This window comes from Lepidochelys kempii, chromosome 14 (assembly GCF_965140265.1).
Source record: "Lepidochelys kempii isolate rLepKem1 chromosome 14, rLepKem1.hap2, whole genome shotgun sequence".
Lineage (NCBI taxonomy): Eukaryota > Metazoa > Chordata > Testudines > Cheloniidae > Lepidochelys > Lepidochelys kempii.
The window spans coordinates 26,420,469-26,447,767 of record NC_133269.1 but is presented as its reverse complement, the minus strand read 5'-3'; the positions used below and the strand labels follow the sequence as shown (position 1 = coordinate 26,447,767).

Here is a 27,299-nt window from a genome sequence, read left to right as displayed (position 1 = left end):
ACTGTGGCCACGATTACTGTGTCTATTTAATGAGTTTAGTATGGATATTCTGGCATAGTATGATGCTTTTTTCCTGCATAGCTGTACAGTACTTAGCACTGTTATCATGATAATATAACGCAAAGGCAGAGAAATACCATAATATGTAATTGTTTTGATGAACTTTCAAAATACTGTATCTGTTCAAGTGATTTATGTTGATGAAAAACAAAATTCATAGTATTTACATTATTCAGGGTGCAAGGTCTGTGCAGTTTCTTATTTAATTATTGTGCCTCTTGGAAACAAAAATTCTTGTTTAAGAAAGACAGTATAATTCATCTAAATGCTATGTAGATAGCCAAGGCCCTGATTCAGGAATGCACTATACATATAAAATGATGGGGTCTAAATTAGCTGTTACCACTCAAGAAAGAGATCGTGGAGTCATTGTGGATAGTTCTCTGAAAACATCCACTCGATGTGCAGCGGCAGTCAAAAAAGCAAAGAGAATGAGGTTCAGAAAAGGGCAACAAAAATGATTAGGGATATGGAACAGCTTCCATATGAGGAGAGATTAATAAGACTGGGACTTTTCAGCTTGGAAAAGAGACGGCTAAGGAGAGATATGATTGAGGTCTATAAAATCATGACTGGTGTAGAGAAAGTAGATAAGGAACTGTTGTTTACTACTTCTCATAACACAAGAACTAGGGGTCACCAAATGAAATTAATAGGCAGCAGGTTTACAACAAATAAAAGGAAGTATTTATTCACACAAAGGACAGTCAACCTGTGGAACTCCTCGCCAGAGGATGCTGTGAAGGCCAAGACTATAACAGAGTTCAAAAACTAACTAGATAAATTCATGGAGAATAGGTCCATCAATGGCTATTAGCTAGGATGGGCAAGAATGGTGTCCCTAGCCTCTGTTTGCTAGAAGCTGGGAATGAGCGACCGAGGATGGATAACTTGATAATTACCTGTTCTGTTCATTCCCTCTGGGGCACCTGGCACTGGCCACTGTCGGACGACAGGATACTGAGCTAGATGGACCTTTGGTGTGACCCAGTAGGATCATTCTTATGTTCACTTAAACACTTGCATAAGTCTATGCCACTTAAGCATGTACTTAACTTTAAGCATGTGCTTATGTTCCACTGAAGTCAATAGGATTTAAGCACATCCTGAAGTGCTGTCTTGAATAGGGAGGCTGCCCTTGATGGGGGCCTGACAAAAAAGTAAAAGTGAGTATTAGGGATGAGGTGCTTTACTTAGGGATGAGGTGCGTGAGGTAATACACAATCCTTTCATAGTCACACTTTTTATTATGGTTGCATTTATAGTTTATAAAAGGTTAATCAATGATTACTAGACATATACATGTTACAGACATTTGTAGTATGTGTTACAGATGGTTATAAACATTGGTGGAAGGTGTTAGAAATGGTTATTAGCCATGATTATAAGCAATTTATAGATCTGTTGCACTCTGTAACAATCTGTAATAACAATCCAGTATTCACTCTTCCTAAACTATTTATAAATGGACCCTTAAGGTAAAGTGCGGCCCCTTTCACCTTCGGACTTCTGCATCTAAGTGGGATTTAGGTCACAAGTAAAATTAATGTAGTCAGTTCATCCAAGTTCTTGTTGGTTACTGGTACACATTACACAAGATCTACAGTAATGTATGACTAGCATTCCCTGCTGAAGACAGACACAAATAGAACTAATACAGGAAGGATTCTTTGACTGGTGCGGTGGTTTATGGAATGATTACACAGCATCTGTCTGCAGTACACCTGGCTTTCATTAGAATAGTTAGCACTGAATAGTTCATTGAACAAATTTAGTAGCATACTTTTGAATGCAGTGATTTAGGTTTTGGTACAAGCTTTCTGGGAAGGGTTATTATTCCTGCAGTGTACTGGTGTTCTCGTACCAGGTTCACACTGCACAGTTTATCCTTGTGTACTAGTAAGTGAGTAGATGTAAGGACTGTGCCTTTGTTACCTATTCTTCAGTGTGTTCTTTCTTGAGCATAGACTCAATGAGCACTTTGTGTGCTATCTGTGTAATCCGTCCGTTTCTGTGGCACCTCTGTCAATAGGATGTCTGAGTATGTACCATTACAAGCTAGTTTGGAAAGCTGTCAGGATTAAGTGACTTCTTGTAAAAGTCATGAGCCTGCCTTCTGAAGTACCTGTTGGACTGTCAATCTGTTTTACCTGCTGCTCATCATCATAGAATCTGAGCATCTGGTCTCTGATTTTTTCCTTGCACTGGTTCATCCTTATGTAGGCTTCTGGCAGTGCAGAGGGAGCTGAGAGGACTCACCAAGAGGCTGCCCAATGGAACAATAGGCTCGTGTTGTACAGTGAGCCTCCTCTACCGATGCAAGATTAGAGTCAGAGTTTAAGGCCAGAATCCTTCATGAGCTAATTCAGATCCCCTTACAAGTGGGACTCTGCATCTTCCTTCACTTTTGTTCAGTTTAAGGAGGTACCAAGGATGTTATTACTAAGGTGGAAAGGGCTATTGTGGCTAGGGCCAGAATTGAGTGAATCTAGTGCCCCAAAGCTCTTAGATAGCTTCTTGTGTATTCTTCGTGGCTTTTTATTAACTGGTTGTCAGCTGCTTTTTAGGTGAGATACTTATATCTGGGTGAATAAATCTTCATGTGTAAATTATTAGACAAATTTCATTCATCTCTTTCTATTTGAAATTGTCCAAGAACAAAAGTGAAATTTTCTTAAATTTCTTTGTTCAAAATTGTTTGCCAAAAATTGCCTGTGAATAATTCTGGGTCTGTTGCTTGTCTGTACAGGTCATACGATACCTTTCTGTTCCCTGATAGCGTGAGCAGAACTCACAGTAGTTTTTAGGTCAGTAGGATCTTTCTTTTCCATTCTTCGTCACTAAGATCTTTCCTGATAAGTTGTTGGATTGTGTCTGGGTATTTGCATCTCTTCAGAATGTGACAGACAGTTCAATTGTCCAAAGATCTCTGTGGCTGAAGATTGTGAAGAGCTGGTGTGGTTTGCAGAGCATCTTTGTTTAGTGTCTTTGGCCTGGTGAAGGGGACCTCCTCTTTGAAGAAGATATTGTTGAGATCATCTTTGGAGTCTGGATTGCAGGTGCTACCTGAAGCTGTTTCTAGCTGCTGTTTTCGTTTCTCCTACTGTTTTAGGATTCTCTCTAACATGGCAGTCTTATAGTGCAGAGATGCTGCACTAATGTTATTTGTAGGTAGGTAGGAATGGCGGGGGAGAGAGGTTGTTTGATAGCTTTGTATTTATTAAGTTATTCTGCACCCTGATTAACTTATTTTCCTATTCTCCAATTTGTTTTTACTGTAAGTCTCTGCACCCTCTGCTGAGCAGCTCTTTGGTATCTGCCACGCCTTAGTGAATTGCTGCAGAAATCCCTATGGCTCCAGCAGCAATAGTGATATGAGAGCACTGTTTTCTTCTTTTGCACTGGTTTTGGCATATAAGTATCACAAAGCACTATGTTGCCAGGACTTCTGGTCTTTCTTCTCTGATACCAGTAGGTTCTATCACTTGTGAGATGTTCAGCTGCAACTTCCGTTCACTCCACTGGGATTTGTGGATGATCGGCACTCCTGAAAACGTGGACATTTATATTCAACATATAGAATATGTGCCTAAATCTAACGTGATATGATATCTGGTACCTATCTGGCTCCCATCACCTTAGTGTCTGAGTACTTCATACTCTTTTTAATGTATTTATCCTCACAAACTCCTGTCAGATAGGGAAATGCTATTTATCTCATTTTACAGAAGGGACTAAGTGACCTCTAAGGACATAGAGGAAGTCTGTGGCAAAGAAAGGATTTGAAACTAAATCTCCAGAATTCTAGGCTCATGCCCTAACTACTGGCCTATAGAAGCCTGACTTTAATTACTTTGGTTTGGAAAAGTTGGCCACCTCTGCAGTAGTTAGGAGCCCACCCTGCATCACACTGGATAATTCAAGGGTGGACCTTTGAATTAGCAATTATTACCATAAAGAGTAATGCCTGCCCTTGGGCTGTGGAATGTCAGACTGATTGCCAGTTCTGTCCTAGGAATTGAGACCTCTGGCTTTTCTGCAAGGTGAAAGGGCATCAAGAACTGAGCAGTCAGTGAGTCATGGAGAATGATAATTTCCTTACTTGCTGTAAGAATCAAGGAGGTCCATCAGATGTGGAGCAAAGTCTATCTGTTGAATCTCATTACCTCTGTGTGATTTAGCTGCAGTGAATTACAAGTTAGGGCAATTAAGTATGTGGGAGACTGGAAAAGTAGAAGCTGGTTGTGTTCTTTATATTGCCTGGGATTGCTGTCAGACTGACAGGCCTGTAATTAACCAGGTCACCCCTTTTACCGTTTTAAAATATTGGCATAATATATTTTCCCATTCCAATAGATTAATGACGGCCTTGGGTATGTCTAAGAGAGTTCTCATGAGGCATGCAGGTTGTTTAAATATTACTGCTTCCTTTGTGTAAAATAATGCTCTATATATGCAGTGTGTGTACAGAAATTGAGCATTTAAATACTACATTGATGGGGAAATCCTGGAATAGATGAGCTAGACAGAAGATTTCCAAAGGGAATTCAGTGTGAGTGTGTAGGCCAACAGCATAAATATGGTTGGAGTACATGGTGAGAAGAAAGAGGGCAGAGAGAGGTGAAATTGTTTCTGTGCATCCTCCCCTTCATCAGAACTACTTGAAATGGCCCACAGTTGGGCATGTGATGCTTCTTTTAGAAGTCTCTCTAGAGGCAAATTTCCAAAAAAATACCCCTTTCAGTGCCTGCTTTCTCTCTGGGTGGCTTACTTTTTCCTCTTATCTAATAATATGGCTTTCAATATGACTTGTGCCTGAAAATGGGATTGAATGAGAGATATTCTATTGTCACAGTGTGTGTAATATAATGATAGAGATTATCTGAGAAATGCCTGTTCCTTCTATAAGCCCTCTTGGATGACAGGATGGTTAGGGAAACCTTGGCCTCGCACATAAGGACTTTGAAAGATAGAATGCTTGGTGCATCATATGTGAGATACCTCTTTGCATTTTATTTGAAGGTAATTTAAGACTTTAGAAGGACTGAAACTTTTGTGTTATTAAAGCAGTTTTAAAAATATGTATCTGCTTGCTGTACCTCTGTTTGCCTCTGTGCACACAGTCTGGTTAGATCAGTAGTCACAACCCTCTAACTTTATTAGGTTGTCGGGTTTTCAGAATTAAAGCTCTTTCCTAACCCGCCATAGATACAGTTAAAAGGAAAATACACTTTTGCTTTTCGCATTCTATCATGATTCTTAAAGGGACACCCCCAACTTGACACTTACTAAAAAATGAGTTACAAATAATTTTAGGTTCTTCATCAGTCCATGTCTCTCCTACCTGTTTTTGTGATAATACAAGCACTGTTTACTGATTTTTTTTAAAAAATTGTGTTCATCTCTTGCTGTGTGAAAGACCTGCATGAATGGAGGAAATGACCATATGGGATGGGACAACAGTGAAGGCGATGTGCTAGCAAAAGCACACAGGGCAGGCTTTGTAAAAGCACTTAGCATTAGCCTATCTCTGCTCCCATTGACTTCATTAGCTTTTGCATATCTCCATAAAAAAAACTGTGGGAGAACAGTGAAAAAATTATATTAATCATACATACAGTAATTCATGGGTTGTAGTTAGCGCAAATAGTGAAACTGGTCAGATACATTACTTTCTTAAAAAAAGAAATCCATTAAACAGTGCTGTAACAGCAGGCCTAGCAGAGAAGCTCAACCTCCCACCCCTTGGCCCCTCTTCTGCTATGTGAATCTTTTATCATGCGAACACATTTTGCTCTAAGAGAGAACTTCCATGTAAATAACACCTGCTGCTTTCCTTTCTGCTACCAAGTGTGTATTTCTAGTCAAAACAGAAATCACATTTGCCTGATGTGCATCCAGAATACCACAGTGACACTACTGTTACCTTCTGCCATTCCAAGATTAGCCCTTCCCTGACTGCCAGTAGACACACAATGCGTTCTTTGTAGTAAAAAACCTCTGTGCGAGCGCCTATGATTGTGGGAAGCTTCCCGCCTTGTTACTGATTATTGGTTACTTTCTGAGCACTCAGTGTGCTTGGGGCTGTGAAGGGACAAGAAGAAATTATCTCTGTTGTAAGGTATTTTTACAATCTAGCTGTAAGACTGAAGTCCACATCTACCGTAGATAAGGACAGATGCATTCAACGGTAATGCCTCTCCTATTTCCTGCTGCCATTTTCTGTGCCAATTCCCCTCAAAACCACAGAAAGCAGATCTCTTGGGACACCCTCGACTACAAACTCTCAGTCCTTTCTGTATATTTCATCTATTGGTGCTGCAGTGACACCGAAGATCACTATAACTGAAAGATTAGAGAGAAAATATATAATGTCTGAACATCGCTCTGTCTCCATTGTTTGTTATTTAAATAAAATTTTAATCCACTTTATTTTATTACAATATATTTTAACTGTATTCTACTTTTTTGAAGTTGGGAAGCTGCTACAAGTCATTCTAAAAGTGATGCTTCACACCAAGCAGAGAAAATATGAGGCATTTTTCTCTTTGAGCCTTCACTGCCAGTACTGTTAGGAACAGCCAGTAAGAGTCTGGAGCATGCGCTTTCAGAAGTGTTGGTCTTTTTATGTTCAAGGACTATGTGCCTACTCTGTATCCAGTGGCTCCTATTCTGTCCAAGTGTATAACAATATTTCAGTATAAAAGAGTGTTCTTATGTTCTTTCTTGTCTATTAAAAAATATTGGATGAATATTGATGTTTCAACAGTAGCACAGTACTAGCACTGGTTAGTATTAGGTGCTTGTACAGTACTAACAGTGCACCTTGTTTTTGACCAGGTGTACTCTCTGGCTATTATTGCTGGGCCTCACTTGATTCATTTTTTGCTGTTTTTGTGACATGGAGAAATGTCTGAGAAGGATTACATAGAAGTCCCCAAAGTCATTATATTTGTGACATAAGATGGTCTTATACCCAGGACTCCAGATATGAAGGCTAGTGAATCAGGATCTGGAAAAAGGAGTAAACTGGGATCTGGAAAAAGGAGTAAACTGTGAGGTGGCAAAATTTGCAGATGATACAAAACTACTCGAGATAGTTAAATCCAAAACAGACTGTGAAGAGTTACAAAGGGATCTCACAAAACTGGGTGACTGGGCAACAAAATGGCAGATAAAATTCAGTGTTGATAAAGGCAAAGTAATGCACATTGGAAAACATAATCCCAACTACACATATAAAAAGATGGGATCTAAATTAGCTGTTACCACTCAAAAAAGAGATCTTGGAGTCATTGTGGATAGTTCTCAGAAAACATCCACTCAGTGTGCAGCGGCAGTCAAAAAAAGCTAACAGAATGTTGGGAATCATTAAGAAAGGGATAAATAATAAGACAGAAAGTATCATATTGCCTCTATATAAATCCATGGTACGCCCACATCTTGAATTCTGCATGCAGATGTGGTCGCCCCATCTTAAAAAAGATATATTGGAATTGGAAAAGGTTCAGAAAAAGGCAACAAAAATTATTAGGGATATGGAACGGCTTCCATATGAGGAGAGATTAATAAGACTGGGACTTTTCAGCTTGGAAAAGAGACAAGGGGGGATATGATAGAGGTGTATAAACTCATGACTGGTGTGGAGAAATTAAATAAGGAAGTGTTATTTACTCCTTCACATAACACAAGAACTACGGGTCACCAAATGAAAATAATAGGCAGCAGGTTTAAAACAAACAAAAGGAAGTATTTCTTCACATAATGCACAGTCAACCTGTGGAACTCTTTGCCAGAGGATGTTGTGAAGGCCAAGTCTATAACAGGGTTCAAAAAAGAACTAGACAAATTCATGGAGGATAGGTCCATCAATGGCTATTAGCCAGGATGGTCAGGGATAGTGTCCATAGCCTCTGTTTGCCGGAAACTGGGAATGGGTGACAGGGGATGGATTACAGGGGATAATAATTACCTGTTCTGTTCATTCCCCGTGAAGCACCTGGCATTGGCCACTGTTGGAAGACAGGCTACTGGGATAGATGGACCTTTGGTCTGACCCTGCCTCCCAAAACCCCAGTAAATTTTTTGCTCTGTTAACTTTTCTAACAATTAAAGTTTGTCATCGACAGTCTGATATTCACACCTGCTGAATTTAATAAAAACAGAAACCAAGTACTTTATTCTTTAAGTATTAAAGTCATCTCATTGTCATATGAGCAGCAGTTTGTATTTTTGTTTGGTTACTCAGAGCTGTTTTGAGCCCTCTGGTCTACTGGTTCAAAACTGACAGTCGTTTCCTCTGAATTCACACCTTTGTTTTTTGCCAAGCACCATGAAATGGACAACAAGAAGAGGAAAAGATGCAAATTCAAAGAACTGTGGCTCATCCTTTCAGGCCACCATTGTCAGCTTTTTCTCCTCTTTGCTGATGTTATCTTTTCACCTTATAGTGTGGGAAGTTGAAATAATCTGGGCTGAATGGATGAAATGCATCAGAAAAATCTGCAGTGGTTTCAGAATCAATCAAGAAGATCCCATGCAGAGGAGCTATTCTGCCACAGTAACACTGCATGCTCTGCATCAAGCTTTTGTGTAATTGGATGAGTTGTTTGTTTTTTGGCCTGCATGATTAAATTATTCTAGCCACTCCATTCATTGGAGAAGTAGACTTCAGAATGGGACTAAAATTAATTAGGTTCCTTATATATTGTGATTAGGTGACTACAGCCCTCTGCTGTGAATCTCAGATGGGTGGAATTGTGCCCCATCATCAAGACTTTGCATGTTGGGAGGCCTTAAAGCAAAGGAGAGTCAGATGTCCCAGTCAGGATTCCAATGGATCTCATCAACTAATGGCAGTCCTGGGAAGTCTTTCCTTGAGCTAGGCCTGCTTTCCCCTTTGTGGAACACCTAGAATATTTGGAGTAGAGCTGGACAGACCATTTCTCCTTCATGCTTGGTCTCAGTGATACCTTGGCTGGCAAGTAGACACAATCAATTAGAGATGAGTAAAGTCCACCAAAATCGCTTCTGATTCCCAGGTTAGGACAGCTTGGTTAGGGGTGATAACCATTTTCCAGGAGGATGTGGGCTTCTGTGTAATCCAGTGGATATATGCATTCTCTCTGATATTCCAAACAGGTATCTCTCTCAGGAATGATGCTTTCTCTCTTTTTTTCATAATAACTTTCATTTCCCTGTAGATTAAAGAAGGGGAAATGATTCTCTGGCAGCTGTTGGCCTTGCTCCAGGAGAGCTTCCGTAGCTGTTTAGCCAAAGTACTTTGTAGATCTGAAATAGTCAGGGCAGACACAACCATTTTAAATGGACCCAACATTTAAAGTCTGTCACAATAGCACTAGACTTAGGACACTATAGAGCATTGATACATTTGATAGTCAGTCACCTCCTCAATCCCATGACATATTTGTGGGTTGCCTTCAAAATACATGTCATGTTTGGTGTTGTACTAGGATCTTCCAGTTAGTCTTGCTGTGGCCTCTCTTGTGGTCACTGAAGTAGTTGTGATAAATGCAGCCTTCTGGATAGGCAATCCCTCTTTTCTCTCCTAGCTGGATGATTCCCTTGCCTCAGATCTAGCTTTTTCTGCAGCAGATACCAGTGTGTTACTTTCAGGATCAGGTTTTTCTCCAAAGTTGCACTGAATTTCAGAATTAGCCAAGAGGTGTCATTACCTAAACTTCTTCCACACCCTGCTCAAACAGAGAAACCAATGCAACCTAGAGCTTTTACATTCCCTAGCACTTAGCTTGAGTCACCGATAGAACTTTTTTTGTTAAGAATGTAAGAAAAGTCACAAGGGCTACTTTAGCAAAATGGCTTTAAGAGCAATTGTAACAGATAAACTTAGTTTTAGGGCATTTGCAGATGATGAGGTGAGCAAAGGCATGCATTTGTTTCTGAACATTGTTGGTCATTGCTTTATTTGTACGTACAGATATTTGAGATCATTTCCTGTCTGTCCTCCCCATTGCCCTTAGTAAGGTGTACAACTCAGAACCCATCAATGCTGAAAGAGTGGATCCTAGTCACGGGAAAGGGAAATTTCTTACCTGGAATGCGTGTGAGAGGCTCTAATTGAGAGCCTGAATACACAGTGTACAGTAGTAGTTAGCCTTCAGCTCTTCTGTTAGCTGCAGAGATCTATCTGGAAATAAAAGGGAAGGATATAGTGTGCCCCAGGCATAAAAAAGTATTCAGTAGTGGATGGGCTGATTCACCTTGACTGACAGGTCTAAATGGGAATGGCCACCACTCCTAGATTGGTGGATCCAAGACACACTAGTTTTTGTGGTAAGAAATTCTCCTTTATCAGAGCCCAAGAGGAAGCTATGTGATGGTGATCAATGTTGTGAATCTATGCAGTCTGAATGTTATTAATACTTAATTATGTTGTTAGAAAATTGATTCCAATGATTGGTGTTTTTAACATTACAACTGAAAATAATATTTCCATTGTTTTAAAAAAATAAAAGGCATACAATATAATGCATTAACAGTAACAGTACAGCTCAACGATCTTCAAATGCAAGAACTGCTTTGCTCCATTTGAAGAGAGGTGCATTAGTTAGGCTTAATGGGGAAGAAAAATATAACATGCACTAATTTCTTATGCTAGCCATGCCAAAGGCAGTATGTCTAGATGAGTATATGTTTTACGTTATTGTGTCATGTGATAACAGCACCATGTTTTCCTGTCATTTTCACAACTCTTTTCCTGGCTGAAGTGATACACAAGCAACACTGGGTAGTAATCACATTGTCCCGTTCACTTTCAAAAGGAGAGAAGCGGACCTCATCCAGAAACTTTCCAGCAGGCTACAGTAAGCTTAACTGTCTGTTAGCCATTGTCAAATATTTTCCATGTCAGCAAAAATGGCATCTATAAAGTAATGAAATTTGTCTCAGCAATACCGTGCCATTCCATGAGTTATTTCTATGTAATGATATTACCACATTTCAGTATCATTTTTTAAATATATATATATTTATTCTCCTTATTCTCATGTTGATTCTGAATGATGTGTTATGTCTCTGTTTTCTGTTCTCTCAATGATAGCTGGCAGTGGCTCAGGAGGAAGGGTTATTAAATTAGCTAGATCTAACATTTTCATATTACTCTAAAATGCTTTAATCCAACACAAGTGTAGACGGTGCATACTTGGTAGATTGGGCATGTGTGTTACTGTCTGGCTGCATGTTTCACTCCAAACAAAAATGAGTTTGGTGTTCTGGGGATCCATACATAAGGCCAGATTCTAGTGTGAGTTACACTAGTGTGAATCAGGAGGACTCAATTGTCTTGGACATGGTTATTCGGAATCTGAGTTACACCGGTGTAAACTGAGAGAAGAATCTATCTAGTTAATCAAATAAACTCAAAACAAAATGTTGGAGCTTCTGAAGGCCCAATCCAAACCCCATTTAAGTCAGTGGGAGTCTTTTTGTGGATTTGAATGGGTGTTGGATTGGACTGTAAGGGCTGTGATATATTCTGTACAGTTTTCCATGCATTGCTGAGATCTGTGCTTTGAGTAATTTTGGTGGAGCATAGAAAGCCAGAACAGGCCTCAGTTGAGCTTCTGCCATTTCTTCATGATGAAAGTGAGGGACCTGGCCTTTGTTTTTTTTCTTTGAGTTTTACTGGCTGAGGGATGCTGAATGGAATTAATTCCTTCTTTTAAAGCCTTTGCTGAATCTCTTCATCAGTGATTGGTTCTAGACACATGGCATCAAATAGAATGTGAGAATAAACAGCAGAAAGACTTACAAATGAACAAGTAGAAGCAAAACCACTACATTCTGTGTCCTCTGCCTGGGGCAGAAATCCCTATTAACTTGTTGGCTTGCTCAGTTCAAGAAAGATTTTGTTCTCAGGACTCTGTTAAAACCTCACTAGGGAGCTGACATTTTCAGGCTACTTGAAATAACTCTGCAGCTTTGCTATTGGAGGATTTCCCCTGCCATGAAATACAAAACATGGCTACTGTTTTATTAATGTTAGTTAGCCTCCAAGGTGTACAGATTGATCAGTAAAGAAAGCTACATTTAAACAGAAAGCCTATAGAAATGCCACACTAGCTAATGGACTCAGTGCAAATTGATCAGCCAGAATCATAAACCTGCTTTTACTTAAGAATTGTGAACAGTGCACAGTGCCTTGAGTTTTCTTTTGGTCACTAATTTGGCTTATCAGCACATTGTCCACAAGTCAGCTTCTGAAATGCCATTGTGAACAGCATCTTTTTACCAGGCTTGCGGAGAAGTAGAATGAGTGTATGTCTACTAACCTCTGTGCAGTTAGTGACTTCCTTCAGAAATCCTGCATTAGACCAATTTGTGAAGCATAATTTGTCTGTCAAGCTTTTTAAAATCATGACGCACAGTCTTATAGAATCACAGAACCATAGGGTTAGAAGGATCAGCAAGAGTCATCTAGTCCAGTGGTTCGCAAAGTTATTTGATCGCACCCCCCTTCTTTGTGTTTCTAGTAGTTTACGCCTCCCCCTAGGCACCCAGCCAGCAGCCACCGCTCTCCAGCCGCCCAGCTCTGAAGGCAGCGCTGCCTCCAGCAGCAGCGCATAGGTAAGGACAGCGTGGTGTGGTATTGCCACCCTTACTTTTCAGCTGCTGTTAGCAGCAGCGCTGCCTTCAGAGCTGGGCGGCTGGAGATCCAGCGGCCTCCAGCAGCAGCGCAGAACTAAGGGTGGCAATACCACACCACACTCACTTTTGTGCTGCTGCTGGAGGTGGCACTGCCTTCAGTGCTGGGCACCCAGCCAGCAGGCACAGCTCTCCAGCCGCCCAGCTCGGAATGTGTGCAGCAAGTTTCTTCTTTCTTTCGAAAGCTTCTCCCAGCCCGCAGAATACATTCCGTGCCCCCCAGTTTGAGAACGTCTGATCTAGTCTCACCCCCTGCCAAGATGGCTATCCAGCCTCCTTTTGAAAACCTCCCGTGAAGGAGCTTCCATGACCTCCCTAGGCAGTCTGTTCCATTGTCCTACTGTTCTTACAGTTAGAAAGTTTTTCCTGAGATTTAATCTAAATCTGCCATGCTGTAGTTTGAACCCATTGCCTCTTGTCCTACCCTCTGTGGTAAGAGAGAACAACTTTTCTACTTTTTTATGGCAGCTTTTGAAGTATTTGAAAACCACTATCATGTGCCCCCTTAATCTCCTCTTTTCCAAACTAAACATACCCAGTTCCTTCAGCCTTTGCTCATATGGCTTTCATTGCATCCCTTTGATCATCTTTGGCACTCACCTCTGCATCCTTCTCAGTTTCTCTATATCCTTTCTATACATTGGTGACCAAAACTGGACACAGTACTCCAGCTGAGGCCTAACCAGTGTTGAGTAGAGAGGTACTATCACCTCCTATGACTTGCATGCTATGCCTCTGCTAATGCAACCTAAAACTGCATTTCCTTTTTTTGCAGCAGCATCACATTGCTGACTCATGTTGAGGTTGTGATCCACTGCAACACCCAGATCCTTCTCAGCAGTGCTGCTGCCAAGCCAGTTATCCCTCATTCTGTATTTGTCCAATTGATTTTTCTTCCCTAAGTGTAGCACCTTACATTTGTTTTTGTTGAATTTCATTTTCTTGTCTATAGCCCTGTTCTCCAGTTTATCAAGATCCTTTTGAATATTAGCTCTATCCTCCAAAGTGTTTGCAACCCCCACCTCTGCCCTTGACCCCCAGCTTTGTGTCATCTACAAATTTGATCAATATGCTCTCTATTTCTACATCCAGGTAATTAATAAAGACGTTAAAAAACACCGGACCCAGAACAGATCTCTGTGAAACCCCTTTTGAGACCTCCCTCCAATTTGACATCATTCCATTAATAGTTAGTCTTTGCAGTTGTTTAACCAATTATGTATCCATTTAATGGTAGTTCTGTGAAGCCCACGTTTCTCCAGCTTACTTATCAGAATGTCATGTAGCACTGTGTCAAAAGTCAAAAGCTGAAGTCCAGGTATATTATGTGTACCACATTCCCCAAATCCACCAAACCAGTTACCCTGTCAAAGAAGGAAATCAAGCTAGTTCTTAGTAAATCTATGCTGGCTGCTAGGGATCACCCCTTCATCCCCCAGGTATTTACAAATTGAATATTTTATACATTGCTCTAGTAGCTTCCCAGTTGTAGAGGTCAGGCTGACTGGTCTGTAGTTCCCAGGGTCCTTCTTTTCCCCCTTTTTAAAGATGGGCACCCACGTTAGCTCTTCTCCAGTCTTCCGGGACCTCTCCTGTCATCCATGAGTTTACAAATATTATTGCCAGTGGCTCCAAGATTTCTTCAGTTAATAACATCAGAACCTTGGAGGGAATAGCATCTGGTCCCACTGACTTGAATTCATTGAGATTAGTCAGAATATCTCTGATGCGTTCTTTACTTATCCTGATTTGCATCCTTTCCCTTTTATTGTCTATGGGAACTTCGCTAGTTGTCCGATCACGTTATTTTTTTTTGAGAAGGCTGAAGCAAAGTAGGCATTGAGTAGCTCTGCCTTTCTATCATCTTCCAATACCAGCTCACCTTCTCCATTGAGCACCATCCTTGGTCTTTCGTTTCTGTCTGACATATTAGTAGAACCCCTTCTTGTTGTCTCTAACATTTCTTGCCAGTTATATGCTCCCACCACAACATTTCATCCCTTCCCTCTTAGTTTTTTTGCTCTGATACCCACAGCAACACAAAGGCACTCACTGAATATTCACATACTTGCATATGCCACCTTTCTGGCCTGGCCTTGCTCCATTATGTGCTGTCACATAATCTTCAGGTTTGCGTGAAATTACCCCTCCACCTCTCTGCTTTCCCCTCATAGGACTTCTCGCCAATGCCAAAGAAATGCTTGTTTTTAAAAGTTTCAGCATTCCTACTGCTAAGATACTAATGGTAGAGTTTAATTACTGCAATACAATGAATTTATGCCTGTCCAAAAACGTGCAAATATTTTTATTAGGGCTGTCAAGCAATTAAAAAATTATTCACAATTAATAACGTGATTTAAAAAAATTAGTCGTGATTAATCATGCAGTTAAACAATAATAGAATACCATTTATTTAAATACTTTTGGATGTTTTCCACATTTTCAAATATATTGATTTCAATTACCACACAGAATACAAAGTGTACAGCGCTCACTTTATATTTATTTTTTATTACAAATATTTGCATCATAAAAAAGAAGCAAAAGAAATAGTATTTCAGTTCACCTAGTACAAGTCCTGTCATGCAGTCTCTTTATTATGAATGTTGAACTTACAAATGTAGCATAATGTCCAAAAAAAAACCCCTGCATTCAAAAATAAAACAATATGAAACTTTAGAGCTTACAAGTCCACTCAGTCCTACTTCTTGTTCAGCCAGTCGCTCAGACAAACAGGTTTGTTTATATTTGCAGGAGATAATGCTGCCTGCTTCTTGTTTACAATGTAAACTGAAAGTGAGGACAGGCCTTCTTATGGCCCTGTTGTAGCCGGCGTTGCAAGATATTTATGTGCCAGATGCGCTAAAGATTCATATGTCCCTTCATGCTTCAACCACCATTCCAGGGAACATGCGTCCATACTGATGACAGGTTCTGCTTGATAATGATCCGAAGCAGTGTGTACTGACACATGTTCATTTTCATTATCTAAGTCAGATGCCACCAGCAGAAGGTTGATTTTCTTTTTTGGTGGTTCGGGTTCTGTAGTTTCGGCATTGAACTGTTGCTACTTCTGAAAGCATGCTCCAGACCTCATCCCTCTCAGATTTTGGAAGGCACTTTAGATGCTTAAACCTGCGGTTGAGTGCTGTAACTATCTTTAGAAATCTCACATTGGTATCTTCTTTGCATTTTGTCAGATCTACAGTGAAAGTTTTCTTTAAATGAACAACATGTGCTGGGTCATCATCTGAGACTGCCATAACATGAAATATATGGCAGAATGCATGTAAAACACAGAGCAGGAGACATACAGTTCTCTCCCAAGGAGTTGAGTCACAAATTTAATTAATGTATTATTTTTTTAATGAGCATCATCGACATGGAAGCATGTTTTCTGGAGTGGTGGCCAAAGCATGAAGAGGCATATGAATATTTACTTTATCTGGCACGTAAATACCTTGCAGCACCGGCTACAAAAGTACCATGTGAATGCCAGTTCTCACTTTCAGGTGACACTGTAAATAAGAAGCAGGCAGCATTATCTCCCATAAATGTCAACAAACTTGTTTGTCTTAGCTATTGACTGAACAAGAAGTAGGACTGAGTGGACTTGTAGGCTGTAAAGTTTTACATTGTTTTATTTTTGAGTGCAGTTATGTAACCAAAAATAATCTACATTTGTAAATTGCACTTGCATGATAAAAAGATTGCAGTAAGTACAATACTTGTATGAGGTGAATTGAAAAATACTATTTCTTTTTATCATTATTACAGTGCAAATATTTATAATCATTAAAAATAACATAAAGTGAGCAGTGTACACTTTGTATTCTGTGTTGTAATTGAAATCAATATATTTCAATTGGTATTCTGTTATTGTTTAGCAGTGCAATTAAAACTGTGGTTTATCACAATTCATTTTTTTTTTAGTTAATTGCATGAGTTAACTGCGATTAATTGATGGCCCTAGTATTTATGGTTATTTTGCCGTAGAGTTTTGGAATCTTTTAGGCTTATTAGACTCGCCAAGCTTCCTGTGTGGCTCTAGCTCAGTAAGCTTGCAGTTAGCAAACTTCATGTCCTGCTTTTCTGTGACACTGTCCTTGGCCCTGAACAGTGGTGCCTGGCTCCAGCAGTCCTTGTGGCTAATGCCAAGCTGGATCCATGAACATTTTTTCCTTCTGTCAAAGGGCAACTGTTGCGAAGAATGATTGCCTTGCTTGGTGTTCCTAATCCCTGGAATATAACTGCTGTGACAAAGCAAAATAACCAGTTGGAGTAAGGTCTATAAATTGGCATCTTACAAATGCAGTGCTCCATATAGCGCTAGCTCCATATAGCACAGAAAATCCAAGTCTTATCTGTTCAAGCCCCATGGGACTCCCAAGCCTCTGATAGTTTTGGAATAACATTCTAGACTGGGATTTTCAAAGGCACTAAAGAGAGTTAGAAGCCCAAATTCCAGTGAATTCAATGGGAACTGAACTCAAAGACCCCTGGATTCCTTTAAAAATCTCCTCCATAATTATTGGAGGCTGAGAATGTTAATCTAACTGCTTGTGTGTGGGTATTAAAAGTGATAGTACTAATAAATCTTAAAATCTCCCTCCCCCACGGATCCATCTTGGGGCATCCCTGGGATTCAGCTTGATCTTGTGAGGGTTATATGCCTAGCTTGGAAATGGCTTTGTACCCACATTCCTGGCCTGTTACACGTTGATTGCATCGTCAGAAAGCAGAAGTGGATAGGGAAAGAGAAAGCTGACATATTATGACCTAAAAAGTCTATAAAGATTCTTATATATCACTAAACACAAGTGATTGAAATCCAGCCTCCAGCAGTGAAGCAGGAATCTGGCATTAACTACTTTCACATTTCTCTCTAGAGTTACTCTTTTGATATTTTAATTCCCAATTCACTGTGTTGGCTTTGTAGGGCAGACTTTAAAGATGCTGGCTCTAAGCGCTTGTCTACATTAGGGCTTTTTGCACTGCTATAGCTATAATAGTACAAACCCTATTGTAGATGCACTGACCTGGAATTAAGTGGGGTTTGCATTTATCCTGGTTTCACACCAGTGTACTCTCATATTACACTGATGCAATGCATCTACTCAGGGGTATGCACTTGTGTGCAGTTACACTGGTGTAGAGGTCCCTGCATTAGACAAGTCCTAAATTACCTTTCCACTGAAGAAATCACTATAAAAATCATAACATTTTAATGCTGACAGGAATGTTTGAGCTCCAGACTGTGCTTCTTACAGGAACATGGCAATATTTACTTCTAAGAGCTTCACTACATGAACAAGGTCTGTATTAAAATGTGTGCCACTCTGTTAAACATGTCATTTGGCCAAATGACCATTTCACGTGGGCATTTGAACAGGTGACTAAAAATCTGATCGGGATTGTTAGTGGCATTTCACTAGGACTAGAGCAAATTGCTTTCATGTTTGTAGTTCCATGGAGCACCCCTATTTCACGCCACCATCTTCGCACCTGCAATCCCCTCTGTAGGGAGAGAGGCATTGCTAAGACTTCTTACCCTCACCTCCAGGCTTGTGTCTTCCCCCTGCCACTGCAGGAACAGTGGCACAATTTGCCTTCGGGCTAAAGCAGAACAGGAACTTCGTTTTCCGTTTTGTAGGAAATTCCGTGAGTTTGAATTCCTTTCCTATTCCGGAAAGGAATGAACACAAAAAATTTTGAAATTTGCCTCAAAACAAAATTCTGGGGAAAAAAAAAGAATTTGAAGTCAATCGAAGCATTTGTTGTTTAAAAAATCGAAATGTTTCATTCCAATGCCCACATCTAATTTTTTTAATAATGTAAAATAAATTTAAAAATAAAAAATGATTTCCAAACAAAAAATGGAAATGTTCTGTTGTGAAAATGTCGAAATGGAACATTTTGACCTTATTGACCTTCCCCTGGAAGCAAAATTTTGGCACAATTAACACGTTTCTGCTAAATGTTTTGCTTTCAACGAATTGGCATTTTCCAGTGGAAAAAATTCCATCAGAAAATTTCCAGACTCTGCAGCAGCAGTGGTCCATCAGCAGGGATTTGGTGTCACCACTGTGCACATCTGCCTTCCAGTCCTTCCTGCTGCTGCTCTGGCTGGGAAGACATGAGCAAGAGGGGCCATCTCCTAGCACCTTTCAAAACAGCAGTTCACACCTGCTAGCTTCTTCCAGCAAACACAGAACCATTTTCAGATTACTGTCAAATCAAAATGTGCTAGCAGCAAGGAAGGCTGTAACTCTCATCACCCAGCTCCCAAGGTAAATTTTCTTTATGTTCAGCAGAGGCAGGTGGCAAAGTCTGAGGTGAGGTTTCTTCTGTACTGTTCTTCTGTTAGTTTCTTTGAATTGTTTTCACCTGCTCTTGTCTTCTGTTTCCTTTTTTCATTCCTTGCTTTTTGTTAAGTACATTCCATTCAGAATCCAAGTTATTATAGTGTTTTAATTTGAGGAATTTAACATACAGAAATCAAGGAAGGCCAAGAATAGATGAGGTCTCTGCGGATTTTTGTATTCTTAATGTTTGTGCCATCACCAGCATGACCACCCTTGAATTGTGTTTAACTGCAGGGGTTTCAGAGGGTTTAGGTGGGAAGTAGCAAAGTGGGGGAGTCAGAATAGGAAAGCTATAACAGGGGAAAGGGAGCAGCAGCATCACAAAAAGTTGCTGAGAGAAAAATAATGTTCCTGAAAGAAGCTGTTCAGTGAGATTCTTCTTCCATTGGGTCCACGGAATGCAGATGTTCAAGGACCAAGAAGTGCAATACCAACGTTTCATAAAGAAGCTAGAACACAGCAGATGAGGTCATTTAAGCCTTAGTTGTTCCAGTAAATGGGTACTTTGGGCCTGACCTTGCTGCCCACAAAGACCAAACTTCCAATGAAGCCCGAAGGGGTAGGCCTACACAACTGCTGGGAGCATGGCTCTCAGCCTGGATCAACAGACACTTGCACTAAGGGGCTCGGGCCAGCATGCTTAAAATAGCTGTGTAGACTTGGCTTTGACATTCAGACTTGGCCTGGAGTTCAGGCTCTGAAGCCAACCTCTGTCCCTAGGCTTCAGAGCCCAAGTGCCAACCCAAGTCGGAACGTTCATTTTGCTATTTTTTGCACTCTAGCGTAAGCCCGCTAACATAAGTCTGTCAACCTGGGCTGCAACACCTGCTCCCAAAAGCTATGTAGACATACCCAAGGAGTTCAGGAGTGGGCCCATAGTAATATCAAAGCATGTGTCATGTACAGCTGCTGGCTGATAGATGTTCTATTGTATTTATCAGCATGGAATACACTGTAGTATGTTTATTCCTTTGGCTGGTTAACTTGAGAAACTTGGCTTTCACAAATGCCTATCTGATGTAATGCCTCCATAACACTGGAGGGTTCTGGTGTGAGCGACCTTTTGATTAATGTGACTTTAAAGCAGGAAGCCCAGTCTCCTGGGATAGCTTATGACCAAGGAAGTGCTAATCAGAAGATGAACTCATGAGAAACACTGGAGACTTTTGCAGTTGTTTTAAGGTAAACACTATTATCTACTAGGAATAAAGTGTAGAAAATACACATACATTTTCTATTAAATCAATGTTAAGAACAAAATTTGCAACAGGTAATAGGAATCACCTTAAAACAACTGTGGAATTCTGTAGCTTCTGTCACAAACTATGGGCATCATCCTGCATTCCTCAAACAGACAAATTCATATTGGGGGCTATGGGAGCTCTCTGTGCCCGAGGACTCTGGGCTCGGGCACTTTGTCAAGAAACATTTGGTCTGGCAGCTTCTGGTTTCTTGAGTAATAGTCAATTTGCATTATATTTTATATTAAAAATGGCTCTTCATTGCCTTTTTTCAATTAGATGAAGTGATTATGCACTATTTGAAATAAGTTACAGTTTTCCATTAAGATCAACAAGCTCTTCATAAACCTGCTAATACAAACTGGAGATTTAGTTTGATTTCTGTTCAACATGAGCAATACAAGTAAGACAGGTAGTCACCAGCAAGTGCATTTCTGCAGGGGAGGTGACACGCATAGCTTTGTATACATGAGACTAGGAGTGCTCTAAAGAATCTTGGTTCTGCATGCTATACCAAGTCCTGCTACAAGCCTGATGTATTTTTATGCACAATAGAAAATAGCCATGTAAATGAGAGTAATTAGAATGAATCTAATCTGAGACACATATTAAGTCTTATGCTGCAGTTAAGACATATAGCTAATAAAAGCTGTGACCAAATGTATTTCTTTGTTGATTTAACATTCTCCCTCAACCCTGCATCCCCAAATAGAATCCTCCCTGGAATCACATTGTTGCTGTAGCCTATGTGCAACCCTCTCTTTCAATGTTTAATCAAGTGCTGCTGAAAAGAGAAAGTTACAAACTATTTAAAATATGGAAAAATTGCTTCCCAATATTTTTGACAGAGAGAGACTGAGAACACACAGCATTGAATCATCAGGAAAATTGAAGATTTCCCCTGAACAGCATTGGGATTTTACTGCAGAGGACTTGAAAGACCTTGGAGAAATTGGACGAGGAGCTTATGGTTCTGTCAACAAAATGGTCCACAAACCAAGTGGGCAAATTATGGCAGTTAAAGTAGGTGATGCCCATAATTGTGTTTGTACTTCAGTTCATTAAGGATGGAACGTGATGGAGAATTAATATTCATCCGTCTGTCACTGTCTACTGTTCTGTTGTGTTTATCTCCAGTATAAAGGGTACTTGTGCTGAAAACACAGTGTGTAATGGGCATATCTGTCAAGTGAATTGTGAAGGTCTTATACCTTGCTTGTGCACTTTAAAAAACTGACTGTGCCTCTTAGGAAGCAACTGCAGTGGGGGGTTGGATGGCTCTGGAGACTGGTAATGGGATATGAGGCCTTTCACCTGCTGATCACTGGTTCAAATCCAGCTTAGGTTGGTAGTAAGCACAAGTTAACATCCAATGGCAGCTTAGTGTCCTTTGTGAAATGAGTTAGTGACTAAAGACTGGTTCCAACTGGACATGTATCCCTGCTACAGCAATTGACAGCCTCACCAGAGAGGGCAGGAAATGAGTGGGCATGTTTTTAGAGAACATACTGCTCTCTCAGTCTCACCATGATGTGAAAGCATGGAGTGCCTCCTGTGCTGACCCAGTCCTGGAAACACAGAAGGTCTAAGCCTCTAGGGCTGTCCATTTGGTACTTTACACCAGCACCAAACTCATGCTTTTTTGTTTTTTAAATATTGTTTTCCTAGTTCTTGTGTAACATAAAATAATCTTTGTCTGTGCTTTAACACTGCACGTTGTTGGGGATTTTTGATTAGTCACCTGAAGGTCCAGTTTGCGGTGAGATGGGCAGTGGATGTTTTTTCACTCTGGAAGTGATGAATTATCTCTTCTTTGCTTGTGCTGCATACCAGTTAATGATATCCGGCTTCTAAATCTAGTTACAGGTACAAAATAGTGACACATGCTCCCCTGGCTTCACTGGAAGAGTAGAAGTGTGCTCTGAACCCAAACTATCTAGAAGTACGTGTTACTTTCTTTAATGGTCTCTCTCTCCAAACACAGTCTAAGTGGGTCTGGACATGTTAATTCCCAGTGGGTTCATGTACTTGTTGGAGCCAGTTTGGGGATGTGTTGCAACCCTCTTGCTAGCAGCCATTCTATATGATAGAGAGATGGATAAGACCCAGTTGCCCGAGATTTGTATATGTGCTGTCCCTGGGAACAACTAAAAAGTTCTTGGAGTCTCCAGCATCACTCCTCTTTCCTCTTACTTCCCCCAGCAACATGGCACCCTCCTTCCAGCAGACAGGAGGTCAGTTATGCCTTTTGGAGTTGTTGGGATGGGCATAGCAGAATGATGCCTGGCACCTTTCCTGACTCAGGGACAGAGCTTGCTGCTGCTGCTTCAGCACTCCCAGCCTCACCAAGCCCAGTGAGTGGGAGATGGAAGGAGCCACTGGAGAGCACTGTGAGGCACTCCTTACCATTGGACTCAGCGGGTGGGCTGTGCCACATTCCTCAAGGCAAGTAGTCTTGATGTTGAAGTTGTTTAGGATTAGCTTTCCCCACAAAGCCGATCCTGAGCTAGCTGCTGGAGCGTGTACTGGACATGGCTTTCTCTGATTTTTGTGACTGTTGCTCTTTGGGCAGTCCGGGAGGTAGGGCAGCCTCTTTAGACCAGCTGGACCCTATTGTCCCTCATGGGTGCCTGGTGCTCTGTGATGGGTCACCACTGGGTTATTCCTCCTCTCCTTCCTCGCACAGAGAGAGGCTCCTCTCTCTCTAGCTTACAGTGTGACACCAGCAACTGACTCTGTTCCAACTCCCAGTGTCTTGCCTCTGCTTGAAGAAGCAGTTGATGTGGTTTTCTAAGCCTCTCCACTTTCTGTCTGCAGGCAGGAGCTTTCCTCACTATTTTGGTTTTTCTCCCTCTGCCTTGTGCCCCCCTTGGCAGGAAGAGGATTTTTGAGAACAGGAAACTGGTATTTAAAGAGAAAACATGGCAGGGCAGCAGGCCCAGCTAAGATCAGAGAACTCCTGCGCGTGCCCAGCCACACATTAGCGTGTCACCTGCTCCACTTTACAGCAGGGCGGCAGGCAGCAGGGAGTGAAATTCAGCAGGAGGAGCTGGCTTTGCAGACTCTTCAAGCTGGTTGTTCATAGCTGCTTGGTGCTTCAGGCCAAGATGAAGCATCGACTCCAACAGCAGTGATGTAGCAGACAAGCTTTCAGCTGTGCGGGCGGGTCATTCAGCAGCAGAACGTGACGTTTTGGAAGTGACAAGTCAGAGACCCGTGGCTGTTGTCTTCTGTTCTGACTGGGGTGAAATAAAGTTCCCAGGAATGTGTCTGTAAATGGTGGATTCTCTGTGACTTTAAGTCTTTAAACCATGATTTGAGGACTTCAGTAACTCTACCGAAGTTGAGTCATCTATTACAGGAGTGGGTGAGTGGCCTGCAATGTGCAGGGGGTCAGACTAGATGATCATGGTGGTCCCTTCTGACCTTAAAAATCCATGGTGCAGGACCCAGTCCCCCCATCCCTTTCAGGCTGACATGGTAACCAGGTATTTTTGCTCCACTTGTTCCAGGAAGGGCCATAGCCATTTCTGATTGTGGTTGCTATCTTGAACCCCCATCTCCTCAGTGGATCTCGCTGACCTCCAGGCCAGGTCTGACTCCTACAGGCTAGAAACAAACCACAGTTTAAAAAATGAACAAACAAACCGAGTTCCCCTAGTCCAGTGGCTCAGCTTCCCCATATTTACTCCCTGTTCTCGTACATTTGGGCAGCATGGGGTTCTGGGCACTGAGCCTGTTCTGTCAGCTCCCTCAGATAGGTCATTTGTGCAGCAAGGCCTTGCCTTTCATTTTCCACTTCTTCCACTGGCTTTTCTTCAGAGAGTCAGCAGAGTGGTGCAGCCCATACTACTAGCCTCCTGGTGTCCATAAGCCCACTGTTCCCCTAGCTGTCTCAAGTTTAACCTACCTCAGTCTTCCATTTTACCACTGCTTTCTCTGTGTCTTCTTTATCGTGGGATGCAGCAAAGTGGTCTAGCCCATACTGCTAGCCCATCAGTGTCAGCAGAGCTCCTGTTTTCTGTTTGGCCTTCCTTAGGTAGCCAAACTTCTGCTAGAATACTGCTTTTCTTACCAAAGCAGCAGAGCAGCCTAGCCCGTCCTGCCAGCCTGCATGTGCCAGTCCCCACCAAAGTAGCTGGTATCTGCAGGCAGATGTACTATTAAGTTTTCTTTTTTTAGTTTCCTTTCATACATGCTATAATGGTTTAGCCAACCATTTTATTGAGCCTAGCAGCAGCTTTCATCTAAGTATTACTGCTGAAGCTAGTTGCTCACACCATCAGCCTGCCAGCTTCAATGGACAATCCAAAAGGCTGTGATCCTACATTAAAATGTCAGCATTAAGGGAGGATGGTGCACCATTTTGTTGCACAGGTGTAAAAACACTTCAGCAAGGCTTTAAACCTCACATAGCATTACTGCATGACCAAAGGACTTCAGCATGAGTGCTCATGCCCAGCTCTGCTTCCCTCTCTTCCCCTTATGATCCTCTGCATGTGTATGTTTAAAAGTAAATAAAAAATATAAATGTATTCCCATGTCTCTCCAAGAGCCTGGGGCAGAGCTGGGGGCAGCGGGTAACTGAAAGGGGTGGGGGGGGAGAGCAAAAATAAGAGAAATACCGTAACAAACAAAAACATGCACCTTGGGCTTCTCCATGTTTCCCCCTTAGAAGAGAGCTTTCTAGAACCAGGAAACCAATTATCTTCTGCACCACTAAGGGAGCTCTGTTGTCCCCACTCAGTTCCTGGTCAGTGGTTGTCCCAGGAAGCTCATCAAAACAAGTACCTAGAGTTGCAAGTAGTTAGGAAGGTGAGCTCTCAATCTGTAAGCCTCCCTCTTGATTTGTCTACCGCCTCGTCCAGCCGTTAGCTAATGTTATACCCTTTGGTGCTAGATTGAAGAGCTCATTATTAAATATTTGTTCCCTATGTAGGTACTTATGAACTGTAATCAAGTCATCCCTTAATCTTCTCTTTGTTATACTAAAAAGATTGAGTTCTTTGAATCACTGTAAGGCGTGTAATCCTTTCATCAATCATGGCTCTTCTCTGAATCCCAGTTTATCATCATCCTTGAATTGTGGACACCGGAACGGGACACAATATTCTAGCAGAAGACATACCAGTGCCAAATACAGAGATAAAATAACCTCTTCACTTCTGCTTGAGATTCCCCTGTTTTTACATTCAGGGACTGCATTAGCCCTTTTGGCCACAGCATTGTATTAGCTGATTATCCACCAGGATCCCCCAAGTCCTTTTTCAGTCTCTGAGCTTCCCAGGATAGAGTTCCCAATCCTGGTAAGTATGGCCTACACTCTTTGTTCCTAGATGTATGTATTTACATTTGGCTGTAATAAAATACATATTGTTTGCTTTCGCCCAGTTTACCCAGTGATCCAAATCGCTCTGTATCGATGACCTGCTCTTTTCATTACTTACCACAACCCCCAATTTTTGTGTCATCTGCAAATTTTATCCATGATGATTTTAAGTTTTCTTTCATTTCATAAAAAAAAATGGTAAATTGCATTGGGCCAAGAACCAGTCCTGCAGGACCCCACTAGAAACATACCTGTTGGATTATTATTTCCCATTTACAGCAACATTTTGAGGCTTATCAGTTAGCCAGCTTTAAATCCATTTATTGTGTGACATGTTAATTTTATATCTTTCTAGTTTTTTAATCAAAATGTCATGCGGTACCAAGTCAAATATTACATCAACATTATTATCTTTATCAACCAAACTTGTAATCTCGTCAAAAAATTATATCAAGTTAGTTTGACAGGATCTATTTTCCATAAACCCATTGACTGGCATTAATTATGTTGCCCTTCTTTAATTCTTTATTAATCGAGTCCTGTATCAGCGGGTCCATGATCTTGTCTGGGATTAATGTCAGATTGACAGGCCTATAATTATCTATGTTACCACATAAGAACGGCCATACTGGGTCAGACCAAAGGTCCATCTAGCCCAGTATGCTGTCTTCCGACAGTGACCAATGCCAGGTGCCCCAGAGGGAATGAACAGAACAGGTAATCATCAAGTGATCCATCCCCTGTCGCCCATTCCTGGCTTCTGGTAAACAGAGGCTGGGGACACGATCCCTGCCCATCCTGGCTAATAGCCATTAATTTATCTAGTTCTGATTTGAACCCTGTTACAGTTTTGGTGTTCACAACATCCTCTGACATTGTGTAAAGAAATACTTCCTTTTTAAAATATTGGCACAACCTTACATTTTCAGTCTTCTGGAACTTCTCTGGTGTTCCAAGACTTATTTAAAATCAACATTAACTGTCAGCAAGATCCTCATCCAGGTCTTTTAAAACTCTTGAATGAAAGTTATCTGGACCTGCTGATTTAAAAATGCCTAACTTTAGTATCTGCTGTTTAACATCCTCCTGAGATACTGGTGGAATGGAAAGAGTGTTATCATGTGATATGGCTACATCATCTGTTTTTTCCCCAAATACAGAACAGAAATATTTATTGAACACGTCTACTTTTTCTTCATTATTAATGATAATTCTAGTAATGGACCAATACTATTGTTAGGATTCTTTTTTTTTTCTAATGTACTTTAAAAATGCCTTCTTATTGTCCTTAACTCTGCTGGCCAGAGATTTGCACTTGCTTCCCTTATCAATTTTCTACAGTTCCTATCGTCTGATTTATAGTTATTATTATCCATTTCGCCATTATTCCATTTGTTACATATTATTTTTTTATTTTTTTAAGCAGTAAGAGCCTTCTTCCTCAATTGTAAAATTGTGGCTTTTGGGTACTTAGTAAGGTGTTCTTAAACAATTCCCAGACATCATTCACATTTTTCTAATTAAATTTTTCCTCCCAGCTGATTTGGCTCACAGTTGTTTTCAGCATTGTGAAATTGGCTTTTTAAAGCACCAAGTGTATATGTCACTCATCTGGACTTT

The 27,299-nt window shown here is 41.0% G+C and overlaps 1 protein-coding gene across 18 annotated transcripts in view; it reads left to right on the top strand.

The window, feature by feature from the left end:
* The window catches only part of MAP2K4 (mitogen-activated protein kinase kinase 4), a 169,702-nt gene that overhangs the window by 88,687 nt on the left and 53,716 nt on the right, over positions 1-27,299 (top strand). For 13 of the 18 annotated variants that reach the window (XR_012154740.1, XM_073310261.1, XM_073310266.1 and 10 more), the window contains 2 exons: positions 10,809-10,904; positions 21,199-21,373. Coding sequence is in view for 17 of the 18 variants with exons in the window: in XM_073310261.1 (XP_073166362.1) it covers positions 10,809-10,904; positions 21,199-21,373 (271 nt within the window). In the remaining variant the exon portion in view is untranslated. The remainder of the gene's footprint in view (positions 1-10,808; positions 10,905-21,198; positions 21,374-27,299) is intronic. The other 5 variants (XM_073310273.1, XM_073310275.1, XM_073310270.1 and 2 more) reach the window with 2 other exon arrangements.